This window comes from Paramisgurnus dabryanus, chromosome 18 (genome assembly GCF_030506205.2).
Source record: "Paramisgurnus dabryanus chromosome 18, PD_genome_1.1, whole genome shotgun sequence".
Classification (NCBI taxonomy): domain Eukaryota; kingdom Metazoa; phylum Chordata; class Actinopteri; order Cypriniformes; family Cobitidae; genus Paramisgurnus; species Paramisgurnus dabryanus.
Window position 1 is genome coordinate 12,492,613 of NC_133354.1, and position 20,470 is coordinate 12,513,082.

A 20,470-nucleotide genomic window follows, 5' to 3' on the forward strand; every position below is an offset into this window, starting at 1 on the left:
TCATTAATAATATATGTTACTAAGGACTTCTTTAAAGGCGATTAATTTTCTCAATATTTAGATTATTTTGCAGCTTCAAATTCCAGATTTTTTAATAATTGTAATCTCAGACAAATATTTTTATATCCAAACAAATCATACATCAATTGCATTTATTCAGCTTTCAGGTTATGTATAAATCTCAATTTCAAAAAGTTATGATTGGTTTTGTGGCCCTGAGTATTGTTCATATTTTATAACTGCGCAAGCCAGACTTTGTTCAGCATTTTTATAGGAAAAGTTTAAAGCTGTGAGACCGTATTCAAACATGGACACAAAGAGCCGATCAAACTCTTAATTATCATGACAAGGGCAGAAGAGGAACCTTGACATTTCTAGACGCAGAACAGAAGGGCAAGAGGAACGAGCTTTCCTGTCGATTTCCATCGATATTCATTAAAAATGCACCCATACTGGCAACAGAGGTCATGCAGAAACGCTTGAGCGCTCAGACAGAAAATGTTAAAGGAAATCCATTTGTGTGTCATTTATGATAAAATCTAAAAAAGTGGAGGAGATGCCCACTGATGCCAAGAACTTTGGACTTAAAGTACATGAGACCAACCATTGTCATGACCGTAGAATAAAAGCTGTCAGCGTTTGCTCGTATTTCAATATTTTGTCAGATATGAAACAACAAATCAATACAATGTGTAAAAAATGCAATGTGTTCAGTATACATTTACATTCATGCATTTGGCAGATGCATTTATCCAAAGCAATTTTACAAGGTATACATTTTAATCCCTAGGTTTGAACCCATAACCTTTAGCGATACATATTTAATAAGTCTCATATTTAGATGTATTTACTCATTTGGCAGACATTATTATCCAAAGCAACTTCGTGCATTCATCGTACCTACTTTAACAGTTTTGTGTGTTCCTTAAGATCCAAACCCATGACTTTTGTGTTGCTAACACAATGCTATACTAACTGAGCTATAGGGATGCTTTATAAACTATCAAAAGTATGTGCATTTGTTACTACAAAGCATAAATAATGTCAGTATCAGATTTTAAAAAAAAACTGCAATGTTAGTAATAAACGTCACCTGATTTTTAAGATGAAGATCTCTCTCCTTACCATCAACAGCCGACTTCAGCCTTTCCAATACTTGCCGGCCAAAAATGGATAGCATCTCAATGTTAATGCAGCTTGCATTCAGATGGGTTGCGCTGATCGTATTTCTTTATTAGGTCTGCCGCAAGCGACAGCCGTGGCGCAAATGAAGTGGCTGGTGGACTTAAACTCCCCCGCCCATTTAAATGATTCAATTGGTCAATTGAATTAGACTGTGTTAAGAGTGGGAATGTGGCCATCTCGTGCTGCTGTGCGTGCTGTCACCCGGTCACGCAGCGGCCAAGACTGTCAGAGGAGATAATGTGAAGTGGAAACAGGAAGTGATGTCACTCTGGACATTTATTATGGGGATGATTTGATATTATTGAGAGTCACTGTCTGTCACAGTAGTAATGGAGTAGTTTATACCTGCATGGGCCATATTTTCTTTAAATGAAGGAAGATTATGATTGTGATCCAAGTGTGTTTTCACTTGTGTTCAGGGTCCTGACCGAGCTAGTGTCAAAGATGAGAGACATGCAGATGGATAAAACAGAACTGGGGTGTCTTCGAGCCATCGTCCTCTTCAACCCAGGTATCTTCCTCATGATTTTGAATACTCTGGCCTTACACAGTCAGCATTGCCGCCCATCGCTGGGACTTGCATTCGTGAACGAGTCTCATGTCATGAGCCAGAGACAGCACATGTTTTTTCTCAGAGGACAGACCTCCTCTCTGTTCTCTTTACTTTATTGAAAAGCCTGCTCTCATTTTCTCAATTAGAAGTTCTCTGAAGGCTCTTCCAGAGAAGCAGATTGAGTTCAGAGAGGAGTTTCACATGTGTTGTATCTGGGAAAACCCAAAACAAATCCTCTACACTTCTCTGACTATTTCAATAAGTATATTTGGAACAACATTCATAACTGTGGCCTGTGTTGGTGCACTGTTATTGTTCAGCAGAATAAATATTATCATCCCACCCAGAGGCTGAGAAGAAACCGACTGTAACTTTAAAGCGCTGCTAGGGGAGGGTGGTACAGTACCTACTTCAAAACTTTATTGTGCATTAATTTCAGACTCCAAAGGCCTGTCAAACCCTGGGGAGGTGGAAGCGCTACGAGAGAAGGTTTATGCCTCTCTGGAAGCCTACTGCAAACAGAAGTACCCTGACCAACCTGGAAGGTACAGGACCACTGTCTTCATTTTTGTAGATGATGTCACAATTATTTTAATATTTAAATATAAATAAATATTGTGTTGCATTATACATTGGATTAGATTATAGTCTATTACGGTATTATAACATACTATATTACTATACTACAGATTATAACATTAGAGATTAGAATATACTAAACTGTAATAGAGTTGATTATATTAGATTGCATTAGATCACATTAAATTATGCTGTACTACGTTATATTGTACTATATTAGATTGGATTATACTATAATAATTTAATATAATATATATATTACATTAGATTAAATTAGATTAAATTAAATTATGCTTTGTCCCCTATGCTATAGTAGATTTAATTACATTAGATCAGTGGTTCTCAAACTGGGGTCCGGGGCCCCCAGGGGGGCCACGAGATGGTGCCGGGGGGCCCCAGTTTATGACATTTTATAAAATACATTCATTTATCATCAATTCTGTGTAATTAAACCTAAAAAAATAAGGCTACTAACTAACAGCACTACTCTGTATAACTTAATATGTTTTGTTTAATTAAAAAAATTAACATTTTAGAAAAGTTTTACATTTTTAGAACAATTTTCTTTGGGGGGGGGGCGCATGCGGAAAAAGTTCGACAACCACTGCATTATATCACATCAGATTATACTCTACTATGTTAGATTAGATTTTACTATATTAGATTAAATTGGATTACATGGGATTATACTCTATTATGTTAGATTATACTACATTCGATTACCTTATACTATAGATTAGATATTACTTTATTAGATTACATTGGATTAAATTAGATTATACTCTATTATGTTAGATTATGACATAATCGATTAGATTAGATTAGAATTTGATTACATTAGATCACATTATATTAGATTGGATTACATGATATTATACTATATTCAATTCGATTTTACAATAGATGATATAAAATTAGATTTTACTATATAAGATTACATTAGATTATACTATGTTAGATTATATTACATTAGATTAGATTTTACTATATTTTATTACTTTAGATTACATGACATTGTAATCTATTATGTTAGATTATGACCTTATTTATTAGATTATACAATAGTATAATAGTTGATTTGATACTGTAGTAGATGCTGTAGTAGATTTGATTACATTAGATCACATTAGATTACATTGGATTACATGAGATTATACTCTTATTAAATAAGATTATACTATAGATGATATTAATTAAGATTATATTTTACTATATTAGATTACATGAGATTATTATATAAGATTATACTATAGATGATATTAGATTAGAATATATTTTACTTTATTAGATTACATTGGATAACATATGAGATTATACTATATTCGGTTAGATTATACTATAGATTATTTTGGTTTAGATTTTACTATAGATGGTTTCAGAAGTAACAACATAAACAATAAAAGTGTATAAAAAACGACACTGAGCTAACGTTGCTGTGTAAAATGTGTACTATAATGTATACAATGTTAACTACAAACCGGCTGTCAAACCTCCCATCACATAGCGGTGATCCACGATCGCCGTCTCCCCCCGTCTTTAGGAAACCAAAACATTTGTTATTTTTGATGAGGTATTTGTTCCAGAGTTCATTTTACTTAGCCACTGGTCAAACCATTAAACAAACAGAAACCGGAAGCATTGTTCCACCCAGACGCGTAACCGCGACAACACACGTGTGTCCAATGAAACCGTCTATATTAGAATACATGAGATTATACCATATTTTTTTACTTTTTGTACAGGAACTTTTAAACTTGATTTAAAGGGTAGTCTGACTGTCTCAGCTGTCAGTCACTTCAAATAGTCACATAAAAGGGTCATCAATCCTCTGTCTAGACTGCTTAAAAATATATATATATATACTGTATTACGACTTTGCCTTTGTGCATACTAATGTGTTTGTCTTTGTGTCTGCAGGTTCGCCAAGCTTTTGCTGCGGCTCCCGGCCCTGCGCTCAATCGGACTGAAGTGTCTAGAGCACTTGTTCTTCTTTAAACTTATAGGGGATACGCCCATTGACACCTTCCTCATGGAGATGCTAGAGGCGCCCCACCAAATGACATAATGAAATAACGCCCTCTTGTTGCAGGGGGTAATGAGGGTCCGATCATCCCCACCATCCCCCAATAAACTGATCACTTGACACCATTTGCCAGCGAGCTGCGGGATTGACTTTTTCCAATCTCCTCTTGACTCAGCGTTTCAAATACGGTCATGGCATCAATGGGTCTGTTTTATACCTTGTATAAAGATATAAATATATAAATATATATATATATATATAAAACATACAAAAAAGATGACGGCGGACTTCAAGCCCACAGACAACTGTGGACACGGGTGTATTCAAATCTTAAGTGGGTAAATGAATTGAAAAGAGAAAAACTGAATAGATTAGGTTAAGTTGCAGCGCTTCATTGGACAGTAATTGTCTGGAGGATTGTGCATGGGTCTTATTCTGCCTCGGTCTTTTATTCAGCATTTAGCGCTGGTTAGGGCCAGCTTCTACAGAGACGGTTTGCATCTGGATGGATTTTGTCAGACTTTAATGGATAAAGATTCGGGTTTTAACACAAGCATTGTGTTTCTGACACATGGTGGGAGCTACACAAATTCTCAGACGCTATTGAGATCCCGCTGCATTTGCCGTTATCCCTCAAGCGAGTCCCTGAATTTGTAATTACAGTGATGCTCTGGATGAAAAGTATCGGGACGTTTGCAAGCAGCAAAGTTACAGACCGGATGCTTTCAACTCGGCAATCTGCAGGATACAGAATAACCACTCAGGTTTTAGCATCCGATGAGTCCGACCTGAGCTGCCCACACGTCTGGAGTTATGGAGTTGGACCGTCATCATTTACACATTGTGCACTCTGAACATTTAAAAATCAAATCTGCCTGTTGCAGGGATACCCGGAGCAAAGGGATGCTGAATGACATCCAACCACCTATAAGTCACCTACACATGTGTGTTGTCTGTATACCAGTTCACCTCAAGTTTTGTAAACTAGCTCAGTATTCTGTATTTTTCAATTTGTTTTTCCAAAACGTGCAGTTACCTCTCTTGCTTACTTTTACTATGGTATATTGAATCCGTCGTGTCGCTCATCCACCTCCATGCAGTCAAGCTTTTTAGGATATTTTTTTGTTTCGAAGCACTTAATCCTCACGTCTCAAACCGCATTGCGGTTGTGTTTTTGAGGGAGTTTTACTCTGGGCTGGCGAAATGGGTCCGCACGCTTTCTTTTGGCAAGGAGACCGGTTAGGAAACCAGCAGTGAGAGTTTTTTTTATTATTATAAATGTAGTTTTTGTAAAATGTGTCTGTAATTTGCCATCCTTAGCGTTTTCTTTCTTTCTGTAAGCTGCTGCTGCTGCTTATCTATGCATCTAGCATTTTTTCCCAAAGACTGTCCAAAGGTCGATGTTTTTACAAACTGGACAGCCAGATTTGGTTTTGGTGTGTATACAAGCAAGCAGCGTCCCGGACCCCGGTAAAAAAGGTGTCCAGATCAGGACCTGATCTGGGTGTCCAGACAGCGGTTGGTAGAGATAATAGACGTACAGATAGAGAGAGGAGTGTAAAGTATGGGAGAGCTGATACTTCCCCCTAGTGGTGGAGATGCAGCACTGCAACATTACTTGAATTTTATACAAGTATTTAATGAGAGAAATGGCACTTTTACGTGATGTTATCCGTGTTCGTTTATGTTTGAGTGCAGTCTCACAAACGCTCTTCAGCAATAGCACGATTTAAATGCTTAAAACAATGGGTGTGTTCAATTCTTAAATCATCTCGTACCTCACCGCCCTCGTTTCTTTCGCATGGCAAAATAATTGAATTGGCTTTGTCAGGCTTTTAATAGGCGAGTGTCTCGGATCACAGGTATTTTGAAGCCATATGCAGGTTTGTAAAGTTAATAATGAAGAAACTTTCTCTTATGCCGAACAAATTGACGAGAGATTTCTGACTTACTGCAGAAATGATCATCTAACTTAGATAGAATGAATGCATACACAAATGCTTTATAACATAAAGCTCTATTTTGTCTATATGTAAATGTGTGTATATTTCCTAATATGAAAGTATATGAATTCGTTCTTTTAAATGTTTTTCAGACGATAAGAGGGAGCCAAGTGTGTTGCTTAAATTGACTAAACCCAGACCTGATTGCACTGTTATATTCACGGATGTTTTTCGTTTGCTGAAACTTTTGTATTCAGTCTTAAATTGCAAAAACAAACTGAAAATGTTGAACTATACCAGCGGTTTCAAGCCCTTAGAAAAGATCGTTCACCAGCTCCTTAATAATAGAATAATCATTTCTCTTTGCAAGATCCTGATTGGTGGAAAAGCTGAGGAAGCCTGTAGCTAAACCAAGTAGTGAACTTTAACCCTGACACAATCACAGCTTTATTCGTCACACAAACAGAAAACGTTGAGAAAATTATAGGAAAAATCTATTTTTGTACAAATGTAATTTTATCCCTTGCTTTTATTCCCCTTTTCTTCTCTTCTTTCTGTGGGCTGTTGTATACATTGTGTATATGTTGATTTGAAATGGGGAAAAATACAAATCAGAGCATTTTAAAGTGAAGTGTGTAGCTTCACTTTCACCTGTACTTGCCTTATTTCTTTCTTTTGCCATCTCAAAGAGATGCAATTGTCTTCTCAACATATTTTATCTATTTTTAAAAAGTCATCTGTTCTTTGTGGGTTGTTCTTTGATGTTTTGTCTTTCATGCAAATTAAAAAAATAATAAAGTCAAAAATGGAAATTCATTACTGCATGTACTGAAACTTTATACCAATATTTAAACATTGTCAGGTGATCATTTTTTTAATGCAAGTTACACAAAGAAACTGGTGAGCTGCACTGCAAAAAATGATGTTCATTTTATACACATTGTGTGTGTCATGCCATTTAAGGCGTAATTTCATGTTAAAATAAATGAAAGGGACAACACAAGTTGTGTTAAAAACAGTGATGGGAGTAACGCATTACAGAGTAATTCCGTTACTGTAATTCCACTACTTTTAGCGGTAATGAGCATGTAACAAAGTATTTTTTTTATCAAGTAACACAGTTACAATTACTCAAATTTAAATGAGTTTGTTACAAGCGTTACTCTATTTTGTGAAAAATTAACACTTGCAGACACTGTCTCTTTTCAGTTATCAGAAATCTTCTCATTTATCTCATGATTTCATATGAGGCTTTTAGTTTAAGTCACTGGTATGATCTCCTTTATCAAAACAACTAATTAATTTAGTGAATATACAATGATTGACAACATGTGGTTTGATACTTTGCAGCAGAAATTTTGTAAAATGCCGTTTTCATGAAAATTGTCACTTGGGTAACAGCAGTGAAGATCAGTAACAGTGACTGGTGATTTGTTGTGTCACTGGTGTTACTGTGTTGTTTTTCTTTCACATTAAATAAAATCTTTCACATGTGACGACATGATGATAAATTTTAATTAATTGAATTCTGCTACACTTAAGAATTAAGCTTTAAAGCTAAAAAAAAATATTTCATAAATGCCTTTAATATTGCTAAAAAGGTAAGGTAACACCAGTGACAAAAAAGTCTATGCAGTGTTGAAGTACATGCACACAAAAAATTACAAATCATTAAGCTGTCATTTATGTGTACTTAGAAAGTCAAACACAATACCAATACATATTTAAGATCAAAAGTAACTGTTAACATTAGTTCATGCACAATGAACTAACATGAACAATTGTACTAGCATTAAAGGTGCATTGTGTAACTTAAAATGATCTCTTGACAGAAATGCAATATAATATACATAACTATTTTATCAGTGATGTTTAAAGACCTTATATCAGAGATTCTCAACTTTGGCCCTCGAGTCCTGCCAAGGAAGTATCCTTGACATTGGGAAACACCTACTGTCTAGCCTATGGAGGGAGTTGCGTCACTTGTTGTTCCCACTCACTACGCTTGTCAGCGGGACATAACAGCTGAGACCTTTCAGTCTTTTTTACAAAGTAAATCTGGAGGCAGATTTTTATTTTATTTAAAAAATATATAACACATTGATGCAAATTAAACTACACAATAGTATGTAAAATTCACCAACCTTAAAAAATATGCACAAGCAAAACGCAACACGCACAATATTGCAGCAATAATATTAATTCACATCACTAAAACATCATTAATAGTAAAACAAGGTCCTTAAATTAGCAAAGTATACATTTTTATTTAACTACAGTTTTGACTGGTTATTTCAAAATACCCAGATGTCACCGACGTGCATTGAATCTTGGGATAGCCAAAGCTGGGAAAAAATATTTGCCTTTAAATACAGCCTTGGAAGGGCGCAGCCCCTGAATTGGGATGCACCTGTGTTTTTTAAAGTCGTTTAAAAGCCGGTGGTTGTAATTCACAGTCTTGCCACTAGATGCCGCTAAAAATCTACACACTGAACCTTTAACTTACATTAAAGGCATGGTTCAGCCAAAAATGAAAATTACCCTATGCTTTACTCACCGTGAAGCCACATTCAGGAGAAAGTATCAGCTTGGTGTACGCACTTTTTATATGCGGAAGGCAGAGGCACAGAGCAGGGAGCAAGCAACGTTGCCTGAAGCCCAAGATGGCGGCATTATCGGAAGCGGTTTTTTTTTTGTTTATTTGTTTTTGTTTGTTTATTTTAAATATGTATTTTTCTCTTACAAAATTGCATTCATTACCCTTAAAAGTCGTGTTGATTTAGTTTTGCGAAGGATGGATTCACATTCTTTGGACTTGGAAGGAGCAGGGGCCTCATTTATAAAGCGTGCGTACGCACAGATTTGATCGTAAAGTTTGCGTACGCAAAAATCCAAGGCAAAGTGCATATTTATAAAAGTTGTCTTTGACGTGGAAAAGTGCTTAGAGCCACGTCAGGGTCTGAGCAGACGTACGCACTTTTGCTTGTCTGATTGCTTCAGTTTTTTGGAAATATAAGCCAATCTTGCTGCTCGAAATTTGGTTTAAACATTGAGAAGTGCTTTTTTATATGTCTGTGACATTAATTAGGCATCGTTTAGAGGCGGAGATCTGAAACTGCTCGGCTGCGCACAAGTTCAAGTTCATTTGCGATTTATAGATTTGAAAGGGGTACACGCGTTTTTTGCGCGTACGTTCGGTTTATGAATCACACGTACGCATTTTTGATAAATGATCGTAAGATCAAATGTAGGATGGTTTTTACGCAGCATTTTATAAATGAGGCCCCAGACCCCATGTTCATTTATTATAAAGATTGGAAGAGCTATAACACTTTTAAAAAATACATCTGATTATGTGTTTGATGGACAAATTGTGGAGTAATTTTCATTTTTAGCCAAACTATCCCTTTAACAAAGATTAATAAATGCAAAAAAACAATATTGTTCGTTCATGTTAGGTAATGCATTTACTATTGTTAACAAATTACACTTTATTGTGAAGCGTCACCAAAAAATTTATACACACTCATAAAACATGCCAATCTTAAACAATCTCTTCTCCCTTTCTATCACCCTATATAATGTAATGAAATTAACCATGACTGTATAAAAAATATTAGAGGATCTCAAATGTTTACTTTGCATTATACATCATATGGCTTACATGCATGCAGATATACAAACTTATTGATAATGACTACAAAACAAATACAAATTTTCAGACTACTGCCATTTCATTCAATGTTCTGATCTATTTATTTTTACAGCAATAGTTTGATATCAACTACATGTGATATTTGGTGTGCAAGTTGCATGGGGGGTTTTTTATCAGTGATGATGACACTGCGCTGATACAAGTAAAAAAATCTTTATTGAGTCACAGGTCAAGTCCAAAGTGACTAAATGCAATACAGATACAATTCCTCATGCAGCCCTTATCACTGCAGTGCACTGAAAAACCAGCCAGAAACAGAATCCGGTACTGAGGATGGGTCCGCGTCGACCCGTCATCCACTTCGAGCAAGAAAATAAAACACTCTTACTGTACTATCAGCTACTTGAGACACAGTTAAGACCACCACAGAACAGAAGTAAACATATCCAAGAACAGAGAAGCTGCAAATATGTACAAAGTGTAAGATACAGAAAACATCTCAAGGCTCGATAGCGCATCCAACTCTGCATTTGGTCACAAAATTGAAGGGTTATGGCATATTTAGTTCAAAGCAAAAACTGGCAAAGATTGCATGTTTTATTGAGAACAAGCAATGTGATGATAACTTGTACCAATTCATAAGTTCATTCCTGTATCATTGACTCCAAATGTTAAGTCTGTGAAATTACAGTGTGATGGTTTTATAAAACAGTAACCTTTCCTTTTTATTGAAAACAGACAAAAATGTTTTGTTTTTTTAAGTTTTGAACAAACCGCTATTCAATCCCAGACGTAGTTGTATTTCTTCATAAGCACCAAAACTGAGCAGAGGAAATATAATGAGTTATATTTACTCAAACAGAGCTGCATGAATAAAAGTTTTCTATATCTACCTTTGGGATAAATCATGTCCTTAAATCCAAAACAAAAGAACTTTTATTGTTAACACTGCCTACAGGGCACAGAAAACCATAACGTTTAACATCTAGTTTTGCAACTGTAACACAATAAATCCCATATACAGATGTGGCAGCGTTTCAAACACATCCCTCTGCCAAACAAAGCATTTCATATGTGAAAGTCTGATTTGACATTGGTAAGTCAAGGTAACCATGAATGCTACAAGGTAGTACAGGCTAAAAAATGTTTAACACTTCTTAAAATGGCCACTTGTCTTTCTGCTAGCTTTAGCAATCGTACAAATCACCATCAGATGCAGAATGATGTCATTCACAAAACAGACAGAAAAGCTCTTTTCATAACAGGTTTGTGTTAACACAAAGCTGCCTAGATTTATGCGACTGGGTGTCTTCTGGGTGTGCGAGGTGGAGCTGCTGGTTTAAACTGATATATGAGAGAGCTTGCAGTAAGGCAGAGAAAAGAGAGATTGGTTTAGTGCACGAGCTGAAGAGGAGGGATGCTGTGTTAGAGAGGATATCTCTGGGTGGGGAGCGTCTCGCAAGTCCTTCTGCCAAGCCTTGATGTCAAGTGTGATCAGCCTAGCGTGACTTTTCAACTGAAAAACAAAAGTCTCTTCCCCCCACGAAATGAACGGTACAAAATTTAAAAAATAACAAAATAATAAAGTAAAATAAGCTTGGGGCTTAGCAATCGCTCTTCCATAGTTTGATGGTTTTGTCGTTTTCTAGTGCTGCTGATGCAATGATGTTCTCTGTAGGGTGGCAGGCGGTCGAAATCACCACATCTAGGTATAGAGAGATAAGATTATGTTTATATAACATAACATTGGGCTTCCTGTTGCAATATGTGCCTAAGATTAAGGTTCTGCTTAGGTTTAAAGGGCGATTTATAGTCGTGCGTAGGTGCTACGCCGTAGCTACGGCGTAGGCTATCCGTAGCCTGTGCGTAGCTCTGCGTAGCCTGACGCGCACCTCACAAAATTCCTAACAGCGCGTCGGACCTACGCGGACCGCAAGCTCTGTGATTGGTCCACCAGAACCCCTCCCGTCAGGTAAAAAAACTGCGTCATAGGTATTTCCGGTTGAGACGGTGAAAACAAAGATGAGCCAAGTTGAGGAGTGATTTAACTAAAACTGCAACATAAGTCGCTGTTTATTTACTTACATCATTGCTGGTCTTCTCAAATTATACACAACAAGTTGCTATTTTTTCTTCGTTTGTGGGTTAACTTGCTTAGCTTCTTCTTCTGTGACGACTTCTGCTGCTACTGTGGTTACACGCGTGATTACTGCCAACCAGCGGTTTCGCGTGTCTTTGCACGTCGACGCGGACGGCGACGCACAAGTATAAATGAAAACCGACGCGGAACCTACGCCGTCGCTGCTACGCCGTAGGACCTACGCACGACTATAAATCGCCCTTAAGTTGTTTAATGGGATTGTTCACCCAAAAACGAAAATTCTGTCATGATTTGCTCACCCAAACCTGTAGGAGTTTCTTTACTCTTTTAAGCACAAAAGACGACACAGTTAATGGCACCTTTTGATTTCCATAGTACCATAGTACTGCGTGCGTATCATCATTCATCAAATATCTTAATTTGTGTTCAACCAGCTTGTTGGTATTAAGATTCATTTTAGTCGATCGATCACAAGTGGATGACGCTAAACACAGGTGTAAAAGAGGTGTGAAACGTTATGAGCTTGTCCACTTTCCACCACATTCGATGTAGTCAAAAGCGCTTTCGACCGGATGCTTCAGTGTTGTAGACACGCATGTGGTCGAAGATTTTCGAGAAGCCACCAAAGACTGCTTACTCTCTACCCATTATCTTATGTGTAATGTATCAAGCACATGACTTCTAGCACAAACCCACAGTGTTTAAGGTGATCTATTGATATAACTGCTCTTATTTCATTTTACAAGCATTTGTGAAAATTATGCTCGCGTTTAAACTAGGTTTTTGTCCCCTTGGTTCCTTTAATAGCAGGGAATTATTTTCGGGCAGTGCATAATATCACTACGCCTGCTGCAGCCATGTTACATCACATAAGTCCTTGATTATTACACCAGAATGAGAGTATAGTTCCTAGCCATATCGCCCTAGAAAATCACAACTTTTAATTTTCCGTCGGTCTTAGTACACGATGTAACTACAGAAGAGTCAAGTTTTAAATAGGAAAAATATCCAAACTCTTTGGTTATTTTTTAGCACGATGCTAATGGTCTAATCAGATTCAATGGATTGTGCTATGCTAAAAGTGCTAACGCCAGACTCGCAGATCAGCTGAATGGATTCCAAAACGGTAAAAATCTAATGTTTAACTCTAGGGGAGCAGGAAAATAAAAGTGCATTTAAAAAAAAAAGTGGACTGTCCCTTTAATACCAGGTATTAAACAGCCCCATAAAGGTTAAGAACAGCATGTGGGTGTTTGTAATCAAGCAGGAAGCAAAGCGCCACCGACTTCCATAGTAGAAAAAAAAAATACTGTGGAAGTCAATGGTGCTACAACACAAACATTGCTCAAAATATTTTACTTGTGTTCAGTTAAGAAAGAAATCCATAAACGTTTGGGTGCGAGTAAATGACGATTTTTAAATTTTGGGTGAACAATTCCTTTAAAGGGATGATTTACTCACCCCCAAGCTGTCCGAGTTGCATATGTCCATCGTTTTTCAGACGAACACATTTTCGGATATTTTAGAAAATGTTTTAGATCTTTCAGTTGATTCAATGTCATGTTACGGGGTCCACCCATAGTCCACGACATTCAAGTCCAAAAAAGTGCGTCCATCCTTCACAAAATAAATCCAAACGGCTCCAGGATGATAAACAAAGGTCTTCTGAGGGTAATCCGCGCGGTGTTGTTGTAGAAATATCCATATTTAAAACTTTATTAACGAACATAAATACCTTCCGGTAGCGCCGCCATCTTAGACTCCTCTGTATGCAGGAGAGAGTATTAGCGTAGTGTACGCACTTTTCTTAGTGACGTATGACAAATTCGGAGGGTGGGGGCACAGAGCAGCAGCAGAGTAACCTCCGTAGACTGCGTAAGCTCTCATCCTGAATGCGGACGCGATTAAGATGGCGGTGCTACCGGAAGGTATTTATTTTCGTTAATAAAGTTTTAAATATGGATATTTCTACAACAACACCGCGCGGATTACCCTCAGAAGACCTTTGTTTATCATCCTGGAGCCGTTTGGATTTAATTTGTGAAGGATGGACGCACTTTTTTGGACTTGAAGGTCGTGGACCCCGTAACATTACATTTTATCAACTGAAAGATCTAAAACATTTTCTAAAATATCCGAAAATGTGTTTGTTTAAAAAATATGGACATATGCAACTCGGACAGCTTGGGGGTGAGTAAATCATGGGTTTAATATCATTTTTGGCTGAACTATCCCTTTAAAGGGGACATTTCACAAGACTTTAAGATGTCAAATAAATCTTTGCTGTCCCCAGAGTACATATGTGAAGTTCTAGCTCAAAATATCCTACAGATAATTTATTATAGCATGTGAAAATTGCCACTTTTGTAGGTGTGAGCAAAAATTTGCTGTTTTTGGGTGTGTACTTTTAAATTCAACTAAATGCCATGGTTGGATAATGCAGATTAAAGGGCGGTATTATCCCCTTCTGACATCACAAGGGGAGACAAATTTCAATTACCTTTTTTCACATGCTTGCAGAGATTGGTTTACCAAAACTAAAGTACTGTTTTAGTTTGATAGAAGCACCAAGGACCCAATTATAGCACTTAAAGGAGTAGTCCACTCTATAGTTGGGGCCCATTGACTTACCATAGTATTTTTTTCCTACTATAAAAAGTCAATGGACCCCATCTTTAAAGTGGACTACTCCTTTAAACATGAAAAATATGTCCCCTTTAAGTCTATTGTTAGACTAGCCTTTACCTGTGTGCCCCTGTAGTTTCTGTACGATCTCCTTGGTCTGAAGGTTCCAGATATAAACCATGTTGTCCTCTGAACCCGAGACAATCCACTAAGAAAGAGAAAATACATCATATATTTATTATGTATATATCTATAATTAGTGTAGTTCGCAGTTTAAGGCTTACATACCTTTCCACCAGTGACGGAGAAATTGGCGAATATGCAGTACTTCTCGTTTTTATGACCGGTGTATGTTTTCAAGCACTGAACAGAAAAGAAGTGTTATTTCAAACCAATCAAGACATGTTGTCGTTTAATGAAAAGGACTTATAAACCAAAAGACTCCTAACCTTTCCTTTGCTGTAGTCCCAAAGCTTCAAAGTGCTGAAACCGAAAATGCACATATTATTTTGAAGGCCTTTGAAGAATTGAAATCATATTTTTGACTAATCTTTCATCGTACAGACGGCTCAAAACAGAGACTCACTTGTCCAGAGTGGCAGCTAAGATGTATTTGCCATTGGGGGAAAACTTCACAAATGACACGGGAGGATTATCATCATCTTAGAAACAAACACAGTTATTGTTATTTGGTTGGCTGTCATGTATGAGTTTGCTGAAGAACATCAGATTTTTTTAGTATTATTTCAAAACAGTGGGTTTGTAGATATTTGGCAGACTTACCGATGAGTGTTTTAAGGCACTGGCCTGATGCTGTATCCCAGATACGACTGTTCAAAGTCAAATAAGAATGTTAGTCTATTTTTGACACTTTCATCTACTTTAAAACAACTGACTTGCAGCCAACTATGCTTACCAAAGGCCATCATAACTGCTGGACACAATCAATGAACCATCTCTATTAAAATGAACCTACAATACAAAAAAAAAATGATAAACTCACTGTGATGAATAAAACTTTTTTTTTTACATGTTTTTGTAATGGCTAAAGTAAGGGTCACTCACAGCAGAGACGGGGTCAGAATGTGCTGGTAAGGTCTTCAGGCATTTCCCTGTTTTAACGTCCCAAATCCGCACGCTTTCATCAAACTGCCATGAACATAATCAACCGTTCACATTTATGTGTGCCTGAATAATTTCATTTGAAATAATGAGCAAAATGTAACCAGACTTACAGATCCGGACACGATGAGATTGGACTGAGGGTTAAAATTGCAGCAGAAGACATAGTTGCTGTGTCCCTTCAACGTCTTTAAGCATTTCCCCTGGTAAAGCACATCAAGATAAACAAGTCAGTCAAAACCTCAGTCAGTGTAAACCACCATCCTGCCATCAGCTTTTATGATTTTTTTTCTGTAAATTGTATCCTGTAGTGGTGTGCCGAATCGCAGTTGATCTGTACGGATCACGACCCATGGTTCAGCTTGCATGCGATTCGCGGCTTAATACGCAAATTTAAATAGGGAAATTTATCATTTGCACATTTTTCAAAGGCTTGCAGCTGTTGCACATAAGTGATTTTAAACTATTTAACTGCAAAAAAGACGCACATGTGGTTGAATGTCTCCGGTCCAACTTTAATCAGAATTCGCCCTCTGTCTGTATGTGCGTGCGCGTTTAAATGCACTCAAAAGTGTATACACGGAAAGACGCGTTTCCAAAAGCAAGCGAACATAAAATCTTTTTGTTCTTGACAGGACACATAATGATCAAACAAAATGATCTCCACAGTATTCTTTTTCTAATAAAAACATTTGTTTATGTCAAGTGTATGTATAGATTACAGTCAGAAACCAGTCTGTGCTTATCTTAAAGAGACAGTAACCTCAATTAACCTACTTAAGTCTGTGTCATTAATGGTAATCAAACAACCAAAGATAAAAAAACACTTTTTTAGCTCTAAAAAATAATTATTATTTTTAATTTACACAATAAAAACTATTATTATTATTAAGATTATTATTTATTTGACTCGATTTCTGTACCTAATGCTAATTTTATACCTTACTTAACTTTCTTTTTTTTTTAAATGTTTGTAATATCTTTATTTGTTCTCATTAGATTTTTCCCACCCATTTTTTTGCTGATCCGAAAAATTATCCGATCCGTGCCTTAAAAACCATAATGTGATTTGAACTGCAAGTTTTGTGATCCGTCACACCCATAGTATCCTGTACACAACAAACTGTTATTAAGAATCTGACTTACAGAGCTCACGTCCCAGATCTTCAGGGTTTTGTCATCAGATGCTGAGACCAAAAGGTTCGAATCAGAGGACCAGGCAACATCTGAAATACCCTGCAGGTATGACAAAATCAGGTCACATCAGTCACCTTTGAAAGCAATAACCGCTTTGCTTTGAAATCAATGATGTAATGAACTCACAAGTTTGTGTCCAGATATGGTCTTCTCAAATTTTCCATCATATGCTCCCCATATTTTGATCAACTTATCAGCAGCTAAACAGCAGAAAGAATGAACAAAAAACAGAATGTTTCATTGAATCATCTGGCTGAGAAGTAATGCTGTGTCTATTCAACATTATATTAGTACTAGTACTATGTGTTGTATTAGGATCCCTAAAACTAGAAGAGCATTGAGCTAGCAACTTAAGGTCACAGCCAATACACATACTGTTCAGAATAAAATACGTCATATGGCTTGAATGCACTTCATGAATGAAAAAATGAAAAATGTATATAGGTACTTACATGAGCTGGCAAGCCACTCTCCACTTGGACTGAACTTGACAGATGAGACTGCTTTTGTATGACCGGCCAATGTGAATTTCAAGGTGTAGTTTGGCTTCACAGGTGCTGACTACATCAGAGTGAGAAAAAATCCTCATTAAATACAACAATATGATTAGATGTATTACTGCAAAAAATACCCTAAATATAAAGCTGGAATATATCAAGCATTTTTTTTTAATCTTGTTTTTTGATGCATTCCAATTAATATCAATCAAACTGCAGTTGGTTTGTTTTGATTTAAGCCTTCATAACTAAAAAATACAGCTAAGTAGCACAATAAAACAAATTAAAAACACATGATAACATAATAATAAACATGTTTCAACAAAAATAAAAAATAAACTGAATTATCTCATTTCGTATGCTCTTCATATATTGGTAGATATTCCACTATAGTGCAATGCAATGGAAACAAAAATCTAATAGTAAGCGATTGCCTTCTTTGCAAATCATCTCTCAGACAGATGCTTCCAGTTTAAAGATGCTGTGTGTAGGTTTTGGCAACCCCTCCCTCAAAACACATAGGATGGGACAACATCGGCTATATTTACATACACAAAACGTTGTCAATCCGACTGAATTTAATCCGATTGCAGGTTACGAGAATAGTTTACATATACCCTAAACATTGCAATCTGATTAAAATGTTTGTTTACATGTACATTTTATATAACCTGAACCAAATATCTGAACAAAGCACACAGCCAGGGTTGTCAGATTCGCGTATCAAAATCAGCTCAACAGACATTCAAAACTAGCCCAAAATATACTCAACCAATAACTAATCAACGAAGTCGAAATCCTTCAATTTTTAACACGCAGAAAAAAATCAACTAGTGGAAACCCCATCTGAATTTAAAATATGCCAGTGCCATTGATTTACCTCAAGATACACATCACTAGTAATGTCTTTTTCTAAGGCATGTTTATAAAAGGTGCTTAAACATCTTAAATTTAACTCCGGCCTAGTCCTCCTGGCTTAAGCTAAGCCTTGTCTGTGAAACCAGCCCATTTAATTTAAATCTAAATGTAGACATATGGGTCAACATGCGTTTCTTTACCTTACTCTGACTGGCAGAGGCAGCTGATGCTGGCTGTGTTTTAGTAGCCTCTGTGTCTGGTTTCTTCTCCTCAGTTGCCATGGTAACCAAGCTGGTGAGAATAGGTTTACAGAACCAAGTTCAACGTCAACCCAGCTGTTAAATGAAGATGAACCGGTTAGACTTAGTATAACTTCTAGTCAGAAAAATGAACACCGGGTGAAGAGCTTAGGTCAAGTGATCTGATATCTATCACAAATCAAAGCTCTCCGAAATTTTATGAATCATTTTGTTAGCATTGTGGGTGTAAAAAAGGTTTTTTAAAGACAATAATTTACAGAATTCTAACTTCTGAAGAGGTTTGTCTCTTGTAATATACCTTAATATCTGTTATGCTCACATAAAAAATACTGCAGTATAGTTATTTTCTATAGTTAAATGAAGTAAACTGTTGTATAGAGTAGCATTTCAAAGTAGTTACTACACTTCATTAATCTAAGCTATTGTTATATATAGTAAATAATGTAGTATATGAATGAATGAATTCAATGGATTCAAAATACAGTTATAATGTATTCAAAAATACATTAGAATCAAAGAGTTTTACTAGTTTACTTAAATAAAAACAAAAGTATAGTACAGCTTTTATTCATTTGGGTGTCAGAAATTCTAAATATATATCTTTTTAAGAATGTACTTTTAACACTAAAATTCGGCTACATTTATGTGAACTTGCACCACAGCTGTACATGTAAACACAAAGTGCACGTGCTTAGCACCTAAACCTTATTTTTTGTTATTTGTTTTGTTATTAAGGAGGTGAAAAAAAACAACAGCAACACTGACATTTGAAGCAGCAGGTTCGAATTAAACAGACGTCTGGTAATTTGACAAAACAGACTTTTTACACCATAAATGACAAGACCCCTGACAACGAGACGTTTACCTAACGACAATCACGACACACATAGATCACATGGACAAATACTAAAACTTAAATAGTTTACATATTAAATAGTTCGCGACCTATGATAAACAAAACTGCACCACATTGATAGACTGTTAGCATGTTAGCTGCTCGGCTATCTAGACACAGGGCCTCGGAAAACGATTAATCTGCAACGTTCCACTATAATGCATGTAACGTTTGAATTACACATCTTTATCTTGTTTTTAAGTTTTGCTGCGATTGCTTTGGTGGTTCTTTATAGAAAAAATGATTGCAGACTGATTGATCGCTTTTCTTGGCACACATGCCTCATCTGTCCATACATTCAGACAACAAAAGCAGCGACAAAATCGCTCACCTGCGGCCCCTGATGAAGAAATATGAGTAGCTTTCGTCTTCTGGGGTCAACCCGCAATTGGGTCTGGAGAAATATTACTTTATTAATCGTGCGACGCTCGGTTATGATCTTGCAATGTGTTAATGATGGCACTGAATGCAATGGTGGATGAGTGCCTCTCTACCGCAGACTCAGGCGGTAATGTGGCACTGGCAACGACTGAGCATGCGCTGAACACAACCGTGAACCGAGAGGGACATTTTTCAAGCGCTAATGTTCTGCACCATGTGAAAGCATCGGCGGATCTGGCTGTGTTCGAATTCACGCAGCGCTGCGCAGACTGATCAGTTTATGACCTCAAGTTCCCTCAGGAGCGATTTGAAAAATCGAAGAATCGAATCGCCCTCGCGGCACTTTAATGTCATAATCCGATTATTTGCGCAGCGACTCATGAAGTCGAACACCTAGCGTGACGTTTTCTTTTGACGCACGATCTTTCTAATATAAATAATTTCATACATATTAATCAATTTCGCTCTTTTCGTTGACAATATATGCTACACCAAATGGATAAGAAATATAACAGATGAGTTTAATTATAGTTCAGAATGGATAAACATTGCGTAGTATTTATAATCCTGTTTGTATAAACCCCTATATGTTCAAT

General features: G+C 36.7%; 2 protein-coding genes across 6 annotated transcripts in view; one reads left to right on the plus strand and one right to left on the minus strand.

The window, feature by feature from the left end:
* rxraa (retinoid X receptor, alpha a) overlaps positions 1-7,099 on the plus strand; it is a 139,410-nt gene extending 132,311 nt beyond the window's left edge. For all 5 annotated transcript variants that reach the window (XM_065244192.2, XM_065244194.2, XM_065244193.1 and 2 more), the window contains 3 exons: positions 1,605-1,696; positions 2,178-2,283; positions 4,235-7,099. In XM_065244192.2, coding sequence (XP_065100264.1) covers positions 1,605-1,696; positions 2,178-2,283; positions 4,235-4,382 — 346 coding nt within the window. In that variant the 3' untranslated portion in view covers positions 4,383-7,099. The remainder of the gene's footprint in view (positions 1-1,604; positions 1,697-2,177; positions 2,284-4,234) is intronic.
* Positions 7,100-10,135: 3,036 nt separating this feature from the next.
* Positions 10,136-20,007, minus strand: wdr5 (WD repeat domain 5). Its single transcript, XM_065244198.1, has 14 exons — positions 19,825-20,007; positions 18,539-18,673; positions 17,436-17,544; positions 17,110-17,183; positions 16,933-17,022; positions 15,900-15,989; positions 15,730-15,813; positions 15,581-15,636; positions 15,448-15,494; positions 15,251-15,326; positions 15,114-15,147; positions 14,953-15,027; positions 14,785-14,872; positions 10,136-11,643 (listed from the first exon to the last, which is right to left on the minus strand). The coding sequence occupies exons 2-14, from the start codon at positions 18,617-18,619 to the stop codon at positions 11,543-11,545; spliced, it is 1,005 nt and encodes a 334-aa protein (XP_065100270.1). The 5' UTR covers positions 18,620-18,673; positions 19,825-20,007; the 3' UTR covers positions 10,136-11,542.
* Between the last annotated feature and the right edge of the window lie 463 nt (positions 20,008-20,470).